The sequence below is a fragment of the Heptranchias perlo genome, chromosome 34, assembly GCF_035084215.1.
Source record: "Heptranchias perlo isolate sHepPer1 chromosome 34, sHepPer1.hap1, whole genome shotgun sequence".
NCBI classification, from domain to species: Eukaryota; Metazoa; Chordata; class Chondrichthyes; order Hexanchiformes; family Hexanchidae; genus Heptranchias; species Heptranchias perlo.
Genome location: NC_090358.1, coordinates 13,654,236 through 13,668,985, shown reverse-complemented (window position 1 = coordinate 13,668,985; position 14,750 = coordinate 13,654,236). Strand labels below are relative to the sequence as shown.

The window sequence follows — 14,750 nt, the reverse complement described above, 5'->3', positions numbered from 1 at the left end:
TTTATTTGTTGCGACATAATTATGTTTCAGTAGCCATATGGTAGCTGTGAAATGGAACTGCAGGGGACGCTGACCCCATGCATTCCAGGAATTGAACCGGCATGGAAACTCACTATTCCCTTTAAAGTAGGTTCAAATCACACCGACCCCCATATTGGGTATGTTTATATGATGCTGGAAAATCATATCACTTATATTGAATAAGTTAGTTTAATAATTTAATCATATCTGTATCACAATTTTAAAAAATAATAAAAGTATTAGTTTAACATTTGTTTTAAGAACAATGCTGTCACATTATTGCAATGCATTGTAAGGCTATGAGAATGGATATTAGCGATGGAACTTGTACCTCTGCATTATTACGGTACAAGAAAAGAAAAAAATAGTTAATGTCACTGCTTAGATATGTGTATGACATTTTTAAATAGAAAATACTCAAAAGGTTCAATATGATCTTTCATTGCAATCCTAAAGAGACTTGAGTAACTCGTGCTCATGAATTGTGAGGCCATTTTCACATTGTAAAATACAGAAGTTTTACAGTATTAACAGTATATACTCCTCTATTTTAGTACTCTTTTGTCCTTTTAGAATAAGTTAATTTTGTGTGACATAGGGCAGCATGGCGATGCTACACACTGGAGGACTAGCACATGACACACACAGTGGTGAATGCATGTGTGATTTGCTCCTACGTTGCTGAAAGCTGCCAATCTCCACCACATTGTTGTGAGGAGGCAGCAAATGCAGGGTGCCCTCTCCATCTCTGGGAGTGCTGGAAAAATCAGGACAGTTATCACTGCGCTATTCTTTCATATCTTGTACTTACAACCTTAAAGTGGCATTAGCAAAGACGCAGAGATTTCTCTCACGCATGCTCAGCCTCAGTTGGTACATAGCCTCGGGTGACCAGGATGTACTGGGAGAAAATAGAAACCATACTTGTAAAAGAATTTTAAAACTTCATGTCGTTGTACTGCCATTAATCAGTATAATAATAAGTAGATCATTGTGCAATGTGGACAGGTATTAAAACCGTTATCTCTTGATTCTCTAAATGTGCTGTTACATTTTGTGCACATTAATTCTGCTTTTGATCAAATTTATTCATAACCCACACATTCTTTTGTCATTTTGTGAGATACATTATGCAACCCTTCTATCTGTTTTTATAGCCTTTACAGCTGATAAATGTAAATTATCTTTCAGACCTTATTCAATCCAAACAAGACAGTGGTTAAGATGTTTGTAGTGATTTATGACTTGAGAGATATGCCAGCCAATCACCAGACATTCCTACGACAGAGAACATTTTCTGTTCCTGTGAAACGCGAAACTGTTGGACATGCCAATAAGGAAAATGTAATCCAGACTGAAGAAAGGATACTTCGCTACCTCGTACACTTGAGGTAACCATAAAAATAAAATGTTTTTACAGTGTATGGCAATTGGTGTTAGCAGTAAGATATTTCTCTCTGTTTGAACAGACGTGCATTATTTATGATTCTCTTAGTTTCCACAAAAAAAGGCACTTTAACTAGCTTGTAGCGGCCAAAGTATTTTCACCTTTTTGAATTTAAAATAGTTTACTCCATGAGAAATTAGCCTAACAAAATCCTGTTCTTTTTTTAATTGCTTCCTGGCATTGACTGATAGTCGTCATTAAAAATGAACATGAAACCTGGGCTGTGCTTTTGTTCCTTTTAGCCTGGAACTTGCTTAAAACAGGGCAACAACACACGAAACTAGTGTTTCCTTAGACTGGGATAGAACTGAAGCAGTAATTTTTCAGTAAGGGGTTATGCATCAGCACTAAATGGATCCTGTTCAGCACAGAACAAAGCCAAACTAATCCCTATTTGGAGATGGGAACTAACATAGTGTGGTTCAAGCCTTCTGCTGATAAAATTAGGCCTCTTTCTTGTGCATAGTGTAACATTATGCATGTTGCATGATATATTCTACCTGTAATATTGTGTTAACATAAGTGTATAAAAGGTGTAAAAGTGCCAAGAGGAAATGAAGAATAAAAATAAGACATGTATATAAAAGTTTTAGATTTACCAGGATTTTCCAATGGGATTCAATTTAGAAATTTGACTTGAATATGCCTGTGCAAAATAAACCAAGTCTCTCCTGTAAAAAGTAGAAATTCACACACAGGTTTCATTGTTGCTTCATAATGATAATGATGTGAACTTCATGTTTGGGGAGGGGGGGTTGGGGGGTGTGGAGAAGACTTTGGTAGTCGTTTTTTTCCCCTTTTTAACCACGTGTATACAGATCAGTTGTACTGCAGGTTCCTCCTACACTGACCTTACGACCTGCCTAAGGCCTAGCCTAAAAGCCTGCCATACCACATCTACATGACATTTCCATCTTTCATCCACTTGAATATTGTTCGTTAGATTAATAAATTATGGACTGTTATGCCGCAACTGATATCTAGGAACTGGATTGAGACAGGTCACACAGAGGAGAGACTTTCAACTCGTACCTGAGTTTCAGTTCAATCTTTGATTAAACAGTTGACAAAACAGTTTTGCTAAACTGCCACCGAGTGATTTATCGTTTTTTTAACTAAATGTGGTTTTTGTTTTGCTTTGTATGTGTGCCAGGTTTACCTGGTAGTAAGATCTCAAATAATTTTGTCATCATCAGTATTGTTCTGTTATTAGGATTAATTCCACAATGATTTGAGTACTGATTTTAAAAAAAAATTTCAGTTAACAACACTAAAGGAATTTGTTTATTAATGAGATTGGTTTTGGATTACTGCGACAAAGAGTGACCATAGACACACTGGGCCAAATTACCTATTTATGTGCTGTAAACCTCTAAGTTTCTAGCAGACCATTTTATACAGCAATTTGTGTCCAATGACAAAAAATAAAAATGAATTGAATGAGAAGTTACTTAAAACCTTTTCCCCCTTTCTTCAGCACAGTCAGTCAGACAGTCTTGTTGCTACTTGCAATGGAGGAAAACATTTTCTGTCATGCCTTTGTTTTCAATGCAAATATCTGATATTCTCTTACTGGAATTTGCATTTTTCCATCTAAATCTTAAAACGTTATGGAAAAGTGGCTGCTGCATCCAGCACCATTACATTTCCCTCAATACCGTAGTTCGTATCCCAAGATAAAGGGAACTTGGGATGTCAAATAATATCCTGAAATGATAGCTATAGATATAAAACTGGAAATCCAGCAATGCATCCTCCGTTCATCAGCCGTCCACTGTAGAGGGACCATACCTGCATAAAATGGCAACAGTCATGGACTTTGCTAGGTGATGATGCACTGTCTATAGGACGTGCATGTTGTGTATAGTTATGGCAGCCCTGGCCCCAAGTTGGTAGTGAGAGGAAGAGAGGGGAGACGAGTACTGTGGGGTGAATTTATCTAGTATAATGCCTTATGCATCTTTGAGCCAGATCCTACCAGAGCAATGTTTCAGTTCTGCAATTTGCTTTCTAAATACACTAAATGACCACTTGCTTAACCCTAGAGCTTTCAGGCTTGCTGAAAAACAGGCTAAAGGCACACTTTTGAAGTCAAAAAATAATTAACTCTTCAAAACAAGATACAAAATGGAAATCACGTGATTCTTTCCATACGCATCTTGTGGATATTCCTTTTTTTAATATGATTCAGTCCTTCCATCAGAGCAGTTTCAGTAGCAATCAGAGATTGCATTCTAGCAGAGGAAGATTAACATAATTCTCAAGACTTATACTAGCTCGTAAGGTAAACAATTTGCTCCTATCAATAATGATACGATTATACTCCGCTTTGACATGAGTTCAATCCCAGGGCTTTTTATCAAACTGCAGTAGTTGCATTGAACCATCACAGAACAATTCCACATTCACTCTAACTTGATAACTTACTGATGTGGGCCAGGACCAGAGAAGGGTGCAGGGATGGTGGAAGGAGTAATTGGTACACAGGACTGTAGAGTAACAGTGGGATTTTTTTTAAAAAAGAGATTGCAAAGATACAGAATGAGTGTATTCCATTAAAAAAGGAAATTAGTAATTTCAGGATGCCATGGATAATAAATAATGAGGCTAGAAACCAATTAAAATTGAAGAAGAGGACTATAAAAACAATAATAATGAGAGAACTAAAGGAGAATGTCTGAAAATAAGAAAACATCTTGAGCAGGATAAGTAAAGCTAAGAAGGGGTATGAGGAAAAATTTCAGAAAATGTCAAAAGGCACGGTATTTCACAATTATATCAGTTTAAAAAGAGAATTGTTGAAAGCTAAGTGTGACCTCTGTCAGTAGAGGATTGTTAATTTGTAGATGATCAAAAAATAACAGTTATTTGATAAGTACTTTGCATTGGTCTTTACTAAAGAAAAGGATATCTAAGTGAAGGTGAATTCTGAAGTGGTTGAGAGTTGAGTGATATTATGATGGATGTGATGAAAATTTTAGAAAAGTTGGTTAGGTGAAAGGAAGACAAAGCTCCAGAGCTTGAAAGGATATATCCCAGGATCCTGAGGGAGATGACAGAGGAAACTGCTGAGGCCCGACAGATTATATTTCAGGACTCTAAGGAGTGTGGATGTGTGCCGGTGTAGTACCTAGCGCAAATCCGGGTAATTACAGGCAATCGTGTACATATCATATGTGAGAATATTTTTAAGGATGAAATTATCATGTATCTAGATAAAGAGAAAATAGTGAGAAGTAGCCAGCACAGATTTCAAAAAGGACATTCATGCTTGACAAACTTCGTAGAATGCTTTGAGGAGGTACCAAACGTGGTAGATTGGAGAAATGTAGTGGATGTAATGTGCATAGACTCGAGGAAGGCCTTTGGCAATGTACCACACAACAGCTTATTGGGGAAGATTTAAGGGTATAGAATTAGGATGGGGATAGCAAACTGGATTGAAAATTGGGTAGAAGGGAGAAAACAGAGAGTAGCAGTTAAGGCAGTTTTTCCGAGTAGTTGGAAGTAGTTAATGGTATCCCACAGGATTCAGTTCAGGGGCCACTTCTGTTCACTCTGTACATCTAAGATTTGAATATAGGCATAGAGGGAGCGGTGTCAAAATTGTCAAGATAACCAAGATATGAGGTATAGTCAATTCTTTTGAAGACTGAAGGAAGTTGCAACCGGATAGTGATAAGATGGGGAGGGTTGGGCGGCTGGGCTGAAAAGTGGCAGATGGAATTCAGAGTCAGTAAATTTTATTTTGGTTTAAAAAAACATAACAGCAGTAATGATACTCTGAATGGAAGTATGCTCGGTGCTGTGGACGAGCAGAGGGATTTGGGGGTACAGGTTCACAGGATATTAAAGACAGCACCTCAGGTTGATAAAGGCATTAAAAGCTAATGGAATTATAAGTTTTATCACAAGAGGTATAGAGTATAAAAGCCAAGAGAGGATTCCCTCTCCTTGTGTGCATAGAAGAATCTACAATGGATGTACGGTCTGTCTATTGGGGTACACCTGCTTTTTACACAAACTTTTTTGCAGATGAAAGTTCCAAATTAAATTCAGTACTCAATATGTTAAGTTTTCTCCCACAGTTTGTGTATTATTTAAAAATTATCTGGACCAGATTTGTGATGGTTACTGCAATATTTGGATTCATTGTTGGTAAAAGCATCTAAACAACAGTTCTTTGTAGTATTGTAGACCTGGCCCCACCATAACTTTTTTTGAGAGCCATACAAAACTTATGTTATAAAGGGCATATTTATCTATGTTTTCTAGCAGGTGAGCAGCCATATCAGACATTTACTCTATTTGTAATAATACGAGATCAGATGAATGAATAATAAGATTATTTTATATGTTCTAGGTTCCAGAGTTCAAAATCTGGAAAGATCTACCTCCATAGAGATGTCAGACTCCTTTTCTCTCGCAAGTCGATGGAAGTTGACAGTGGTGCTGCATATGAATTAAAATCTTACACAGAGGTTCCAACAAATCCTCATTTTTCAGCACGATGTTAGCAACCTTTGTATTCTTTAGGACTTTTTTTTCTTTTTTTTTTCTGGAGAATGGCACATGTTCAGCTAATTAATGGAAATAAAATAATGCACAATACATAATTGTGAGAAATTATTGGTACTAGTCTTTTAGAGCCCCAGCACCTATTAGACAGTGGACCAGTCTTGTGTAAGTGTTTTGAATAAACTCCCTTGTACTTAAAGTGAGCAGTAGACTGAAATGAAAACCATGATGTCCTAATATTATCTGTACTGTTACAATGGAAGTCACAAACCACTTTATTGGATGTGTTGCAATAGTAAAAACCAGAAGTAGTTTAGTGTTTAAACATTTTATTTTATTTGTCTTTTTATTTAATATTTAAATTAATGTTTCACTTATTGCACAGGTAATTTTTTGTCCTGTTTAGTGTTATTATGTAGCATAAAGTTCTCTATGTAAAATCATACTCTGTATTTTTTTGACATGGATAATACACAAATATACAAAATATACGTAAACCTCTAAGTGTGTGTGTCTGTTGGTCTGTCTGTCAGTGACTATGTGTGCATAGGAACATTGTGTTTTCAATTATATGTAAGATTCCAGTCTTCACACGCTGTCCCAGGATTGTGCTTTCCTGAACTGTCTTCTTTTTGAGCCAGTGTGGAGCAGTTTTGAACAAATGTTCCCTTCCCCGTCCCCCAAAGGCAATGACTCTTGCTGATGTACAGTTCCAGGGGCATTGGCAAACCTCCAGTACCTTACTCAAGTGGTCATTCTTCAGACATGAACCTAGACAATGAGTTATCAAGCTTTTCAATTGTGGAGGGTATCCACAGCTAAACATCACATTTTTCTTACCAATTGTTCATACACAGCACTTTCCAACAAATGTGACTTGATAACAATCAGGAGTAGTTAACTTTCCTTTCTATAGCACAAGGGCACTGAAGAAAATTGTAGTGTCCAAATTAAATAATTATTTAAATGTCTTTGTACACCCATCCAGACATCCTTACAACAGGTGAGTCACTACCAATCAACATCATCAACTTAACTTTCTCCTGCAGCTCCTACAACAACTTGTGTTAATAAAGGGAAGGGACCTATTGATAATACAATGGAGCATTCGGCTAAAGAAATACAGGAGTTGGTTGGTGATGAGGTCAAGAGGGCAGAAGGTAGGTCACATAGAGAAGGTGAGATTAATGAAAAGTTGGGGTGGATTATTTACCTAATGCTAGAAAGATTGCAAAAAAAAATGGTATGTTGAAGAATTGCCTGAATTTGCCTGTCCACCTGCAGGGACGTACCTCTGCCTAGCATTTTGCTGTAGCAGCAAGGCTGATGCAGAAACTCTGGAAAGTGGAGGAGTGAAACTATGCACCATCATTCTGTGTAAACTGATTTTTTTTTTTCAAGCAACAAATAGGTGGACTTGTGGGGAAAATATTATAAAATACTCCAGGTGAAAATGGCAGAGACAAGAGGAAAACTTTAATCGTTTAATGATTTGCCTGTGATGCAAAGAATATTTAATAAATATCGAGATACAACGTAATCCTATCATGTTTTGTTATGTAATCTCTATGTATTCATCAATTTGCAATTGTTGTTGGTTAACCTGCTAATTTAACGATTTTTGCCACCAACAATCTTCCAAATAGAAAACTTTTTACAGTTAATTGCTAGCATGATGAGTCTGCATTTCTCCATGCCGCAAAAAGACATTGTGGCACAGCTCATTGGAACTTGTTTAATGGCAGTGTAACCTTCTGCAATTGGTTGTGCCAAAGGAAAGACCTCAATCAGGCCACATGGGTTTTCAGCAACAAATGTCGCGAGTTGACAGATGCGGGCTAGAGAACAAGAATTCAGTCCAGCAACAGTTGGCAGTTTGTGAACCGTGCAAAATCTAAGAAACGGTGCTCAGTCCCACCAGCTAAGAAGGGGGCAGCGGAATTGGTATGAGAGGAACAGGCAGGAAACTCGGGAGCTATTTCGTTCAACAAAAAAGTCTTACAAACTAGGAATAACATTTTAGATTCAAAGAAACTCTCACCGATAGGTAACTAAAAACACCAGCAAAGCACCGAATTAAAGGTACATACAAATAATAAAGAAATAAAGCTCCGTGACTAAATTCGGGGAGTCATTACCAAATCAACACTAAACAAAAATGAAACATTTGGTCACTTTTAGTTTGGCAGTGGCTCCTTTCATTCAGTCATTTTCAGTTTAAAAACCAGCTGCATTCAAAATCATGTTCCCAGCCCAACTGGGTAAAAATGTCGTGAGGAGCTCTGTTCGGATGTCTCTGGAGCTTTTGGCTTGAAGGAGTCGAACCACACAATTTAAACAAAAATACACCGTGTTATTTGTTCAGTTTTATGCATAACTGGCAGCTCCCCTTGAACTTAGCTGACAGTTCAACTCCATAACCTCTGGTAGCTGTTTGGAAAATATTTATGAGCCTTGAGTTCAACAATCTCTCACAGTCGATCTGGAACTTCATGGCAACTGGTCTGACTAGTTAACTTAAATAGTTGGTAAAAATTATAAGAAAAGAATGAAATATACATATATATGTTAATTATAAAATAATAGTTTAGCAATAAGATTACCAACTATTTATCTTTTTCCTCCTTGATAAGCTAGAATAGTCCAACATCTACTATTTATGTGTTATTTATTTGCTTGTTCAATAAATTGCTTTGGCAGTTAAAGCCTACAAGAAGGTTTTTTTCTTAGTGTTTGTCGCATTTGAAGATGAGAATCCTGTGGAGTCACAGGTAAGATCCACTAGCGAATGAAATCTAAGGAAAAGTTTTCTGTTCATTACCCTGGGTACGCTATCAAAATGTCCAGATATCAGAGCCAGCGAAGTTGCTCTTAGAGGCCTAAGACTCATCTATAAGAGTAGCCTAAAATGCAGAAATTGAATTGGGTAAAGTAAAAAGTGCAGAAAAGACCCAAATACTGCTTCATGTACATATTGAAAGGAGAATTGTTCATAAATGTCAAAAGAACAAAGGGTATGCTGCTATGAAATAAATACAGTGCTGATAACCCCATGTGCACATCTCTACAATTTTAGTTCAGTAATTTATATCCAATTAATATTCTGTTTCCAATACAAACACCTAGACAAAAGCAATGAAGATCCAGGGAAATCCCACCAGTCTCCTGCTGTAACTCCAGCGTGAGATTGACGGAACCCACCGGAAAATAGGGGTGACCCAGCTGCACTGGGTCTCCGCCGTTTCCGGGAGTTACCAACATGTAAGGAGAGGACAGAGGTTCCAAGACAAGGCAAATGTCATCAAGGAATGGAGCTGGGGTAGGGTCTCCCTCTGTTGGAAGATCCTGCTTGCCTGGTTCAGTTGGGACCAAGTGTATCTGGTGGCCTGTATGCCAAGTGAGTTGAGCCTCCAGATGAGAGAAAGTGAGCCTGGGGTTGAGACCAGGGAAGCAACATGGATGGGGCATTTTTCAAAAAAAAATCTCGATCGTCCCCCCTTACCAAGGGAGCTAAAGGAGGCATGGCAGGTGGTGCCTGGGCAACTTTCCCCTCTCAAAGGGGAAATGTGAAATTATCCACTTTGGTAGGAAGAATAGAAAAGCAGAGTATTTTTTAAAAGGTGAGAGACTAAGAAATATTGGCAATCAGAGGGATTTGGGTGTCCATGTACACAGATCAGAGAAAGTTAACATGCAGGTACAACACGCAATTAGGAAGGCAAATGGTATGTTAGTCTTTATTGCAAGGGGGTTGGAGTATAAGAGTAAGAAGGTCTTGCTGCAATTATATAGGGCTCTGGTGAGACCACACCTGGAGTACTGTGTACAGTTTTGGTCTCCTTACCTATGGAAGGATATACTTGCCTTAGAGGTGGTACAATGAAGGTTCACTAGAATGATTCCTGGGATGACAGGGTTGTCCTATGAGGAGAGATTGAGTAAAATGGGCCTATATTCTCTGGAGTTTAGAAGAATGAGAGGTGATCTCATTGAAACGTACAAAATTCTTAGAGGGCTTGACAGGGTAGCTGCTGAGAGGCTTTTTCCACTGGCTGGAGAGTCTAGAACCAGGGGTCATAGTCTCAAGATAAGAGATCGACCATTTGGGACCGAGATAAGGAAAAATTCCCTCAGTCAGAGAGTTGTGAATATTCAAAATTGAGATCGATAGATTTTTGAACACTAAGAGAATCAAGGGACGTGGGGATAGGGCAAGAAAGTGGAGTTGAGGTAGAAGGTCAGCTATGATCTTATTGAATGGTGGAGCAGGCTCGAGGGGCCCTATGGCCTACTCCTGCTCCTATTTCTTATGTTCTTAAGACAGGTGCCAGAGTTGTTCCTTTAGTGGTGCTTGCCTCATGCAAATTAGCCACTTTTCCAACAACCTCATGCAAATTAGCCACTTTTCCAACAACCTCATAAATTCTGGCAGGCTCAACGCTGGAAGTCACCAGTAGGCGCAATCGCAGTGTAACTGCTTAGATTACGTCCCGAGGATTTTTGGAGCAGACATACACTACACCCTAAGAATACCTCACTGAAATATTATAATATAGAAATAAGTCATGTTGATAACCTTTTATTTCAGATTTCCTGCATTTACAATTTTTCCCTGTTTATTTCTCCCACTTTCTTGCCTTTTGTTTGTATCTTTCCCATGCCTTTTCACTGCCTAACTTAGCTATTTTGAGTGACCTTTCATTCTTTAAATTATTTTCACTGTCTCAATGAAATTATCTTTGTACACCATCCACCAATTTTCACCTCTTTTCAGCTTTTCGAAAATAAACCCATTAACTGCTCTATGGCTGGAGTCAGCATTCCTGGCTCTTGACTTCTACCTGTTGTTGTTTTCCTTCCCATCTCCCCCACCATGTTTTGTTCCCGTTAAGTAGCTGAAGGATCTACAATGAAACATTAACCGATCTTTTTTCTTTTCAATTGCTGATGGACCAGCTGCATATTTCAATTATTTTCTAGCTTTATTTCCAATTCTTTTTCTTTTTCTCTGTGGCTTCCATTATTTATCTTCATCTTTGCAACACTGCTCTCCTGTCGTGATCAAAAATTATATCAATCCAGACTCTGCCACAAGCTGATTTGTCAATCCTGTTGCTGTCATACACAGGATAGTGTAATGCTGATGAAATTGCATTGCTCCTGTAAACTCTACTGCGAATGGAGTCATGACATAGTACAGTGTGTGCTTGTACACTGCAATTTATTATCCATAATTTGCTGCATTACTATTAATGATATTTAGAAATCCACATGCAAGGGAGTGGTGACACAGTGGGTTAGAACACAGTCCTAGCATTTTTTGGATCTGGATGGGAAGGGAAGAAACTTGGTGATGCAAAGAAAATTTGATATATTACTTGAAAATAAATGTTCCATTATAATCTATACTATCTCGCAAAAGTAAAGTAACAGACAAAGCTACATGCATGAACAGGAAATATTATTAATAAGTTGTCATCTGTGCTATAGAATGACACATAACTCATATCTAAATGATTTTCAAAGAATTAATTATATTATCTGTTGCAGCAGATATTCTGGAATGTAGGAACAGGACTAGAGCCATTCAGCTCCTCGAGTCTGTTCCGCCACTCAATACATTATGGCTGATCTGTATCTTAACTCCATTTACCCGCTTTGGTTCCATATCCCTTAGTACCCTTACCTATCAAAAATCTATCAATCTCAGTTTTGCAGTTTTCAGTTGCCCTAGCCTCAGCAGCTTTTGGAGGGGGGAGAGAGTTTCAGATTTCCACTACCCTTTGTGCGAAGAAGCACTTCCTGACATCACCCCTGAATGGCCTAGCTCTAATTTTAAGGTTATGCCTCCTTGTTCTGGACTCCCCCACCAGAGGAAATGGTTTCTCTCTATCTACCCTATCAAATCCTTTAATCATCTTAAACATCTCAATTAGATCATCCTTTAATCTTCTATATTCAAGGGAATACAAGTCAAGTCTATGCAACTTGCCCTCATAATTTAACCCTTTCAGCCCGGTATAATTTTGGTGAATCCGTGTTGCACCCCCTCCAAGACCAACATATCCTTCCTGAGGTAAAGTGTTTAGAACTGAATGCAGTACTCCAGATGCGGTCTAACCAGAGCTTTATACAACTGTAGCATAACTTCCATCCCTTTGTATTCCAGCCCCCTTGAGATAAAGGCTAACATTCCATTGGCCTTTTTAATTATTTTTTGTACCTGTGCACTAGCTTTTAGTGATTTCTGTACATAGACCCCTAAATCTTTACTCCTCCACAGTTCCCAGCTTCTCACCATTTAGAAAATACTCTGGTCTATCTTTGTTAGGTCCAAAGTGGATGGCCTCACACTTCCCCCACATTGATCTCCATGTGCCATAGTTTTTCCCACTCATTTAATCTATCAATGTCCCTTTGCAAACTTTCTGCTTCCATCTACATTTCTTACTGTGCCACCTGTACCTGGGAGTAGAAAGTATGAACGTAGCATATTTTAGAAAATTGATGTTCAACACTAGCATGCACATTATAGGTTCTAATTTCACATCTGTGAAAGAAAGTAGCACCAAATTCCTACCCAGTTTGGTTGCTAATCTAATATTTTAAAAGAAGTATTGAGGCAGTTGCCATTTATAGAATTTTATAAAGGTTATCTTTGGAAACTGAAAAAAAATTAAACATTTGAAAATCAAGGACAAATTAGGAGAAACCTTGATGTGGAGATGCCGGTGATGGACTGGGGTTGACAATTGTAAACAATTTTACAACACCAAGTTATAGTCCAGCAATTTTATTTTAAATTCACAAGCTTTCGGAGGCTTCCTCCTTCCTCAGGTGAATGTTGTGTCATTTCCACAACATTCACCTGAGGAAGGAGGAAGCCTCCGAAAGCTTGTGAATTTAAAATAAAATTGCTGGACTATAATTTGGTGTTGTAAAATTGTTTACAATAGGAGAACCTGGCTGAGCTATATGTTTAGACACCATGAAAATCATCAATCTGTAAAGATATTTGAACATGCACAAGGAAATAACCTGGACAATCTGCTTCAAAAAAAGACTGCAGGAAATATGATCTGAGAATTTAACCTAATATAAGGGGAATTGATAAGGTAGATGTAGAGAAATATTTCATACAAAAACCAGGATAAAAGAGTCATGATGTGATTAGAACAGAAGGTGACACAGGGTAAATTTGGCATAAGGAATAAGTTCTTAACGCTTAAGACACAGGGATTTGTGGAATAGACTGTCACCTAATGCATAAATATTAACTTCACTGAAACATTTAGATGGCAATTGACCAAATCCTGATTCAGCAGAGGTTGAGGTACGTGGCTTTGGGCAGAAAAAAGATGATAAATGAAAAGATTCAGTCCTGAATGGCTAAGCAAACTAATTAGACTTCCCTAATGACTACATTCTGGCATTCAGAAATGGGACTGGATAGAAACAACTAGAAACGTCACTGCAGATCACATCCTACTGGATAAAGTAGGCAAGATCTTGTAAAACTGCTTTAAAAGTTAAAGTGGGATGGATGAAGAGAATACTATAACCAAGCTTGTTGGCTCTATTACATCCCTTAATTGGATGCAATCAGGACATAACAAAAGTGTTAAAACAGGCAGAGAACAGTTACGTTTGATCCACGTCCATAATGTGCATGCTACGTATTTCGGGTAGGCAATATGAGCACCAGAAAGATGAAGGAGCTTCATTCGAGTTTGTAAATTAAGGTCAAATTATGTTATATAGACAAGCCCTGCTATTTCCCGGCATTGACACTAGGTCTGGACTCGGTCATCTTTATTCCTAAGTACAGTGTGCATCTAGGATGGGCTAGGCAGTTGCTCATTGCAGATGTGAAGATTTAAAAACCCAGAGGAATCAAATTATTGGTTTTGCAGGATGCATTATCAGATTTTGAAATTCCATGTTCTCAGCGGTTGTAAAAACTGGCAGAAATGGTGCAGACCTGACATAACTGGGTCTCCCCTCGTTTCCTTGGGAGTTCCGCTGGTCTCCTGCCAAAGTTATGGTGGGCGACATGTAGAACCTCTGTGAAATTTCAGCGCCTAAGTGTTTTTGTGCTTTTTCTCCCACCTATTATTTGCCACATCGTTATTTAGAAGGCTTTGCACCATGGGTTCTGACGCTACCACATTTTGCTTAAATCCTAGAAATGGAGATAATGGATTTCCCAATGGGAATCCCACTATTTTTAATTTTTTGGGAGCAAGAGGATCAATGAAGGGACTCCAATCAAATGAAGTTACATCACAAGATGACTTTGCCCATCCACTTGTTACCCTCCCACCTGTTAACACTGGCAAATATGCACTTGTCTGGACTGGTCCAAGAATACTATATGCATTTGCTCCGATTCATCATTTAGGCAGTGGCAGAGTTGTGCCTCATGCTAAAATCTGACCTGCAATCAAATTCTACCAAAGGTACAGAACTGCCATTGACTACAAAGCTCATTTCAGCCCTTTCCTTTTTGTGCTTCGGGCCCACTACAGGCATGCTGCATTACTGCCTTGTTGTGAGAAAGATATCCTGGAGTACCAAGGAAGCAACTAATCTCGTCCTCATCCCTTTCAGCATAATGTCTATTTTCCCAACCGTAAAACATGGGGTCAGATGGTGAGCTGCTCTGCCCACTGACCCCAGACTATCTATTATTCCTCTACTTGGGTTTCCTTTCACTGCATTTTTGCCTGGCAATTCTTTATCTATTTTCCACTTCAGCTTTGAA

At 38.3% G+C, this 14,750-nt stretch overlaps 1 protein-coding gene across 3 annotated transcripts in view; it reads left to right on the top strand.

Moving 5' to 3' along the window:
* Nucleotides 1-6,483, top strand: part of atosa (atos homolog A) — an 80,398-nt gene extending 73,915 nt beyond the window's left edge. For all 3 annotated transcript variants that reach the window (XM_067971458.1, XM_067971457.1, XM_067971459.1), the window contains 2 exons: nt 1,213-1,412; nt 5,832-6,483. In XM_067971458.1, coding sequence (XP_067827559.1) covers nt 1,213-1,412; nt 5,832-5,985 — 354 coding nt within the window. In that variant the 3' untranslated portion in view covers nt 5,986-6,483. The remainder of the gene's footprint in view (nt 1-1,212; nt 1,413-5,831) is intronic.
* Nucleotides 6,484-14,750: the final 8,267 nt, after the last annotated feature.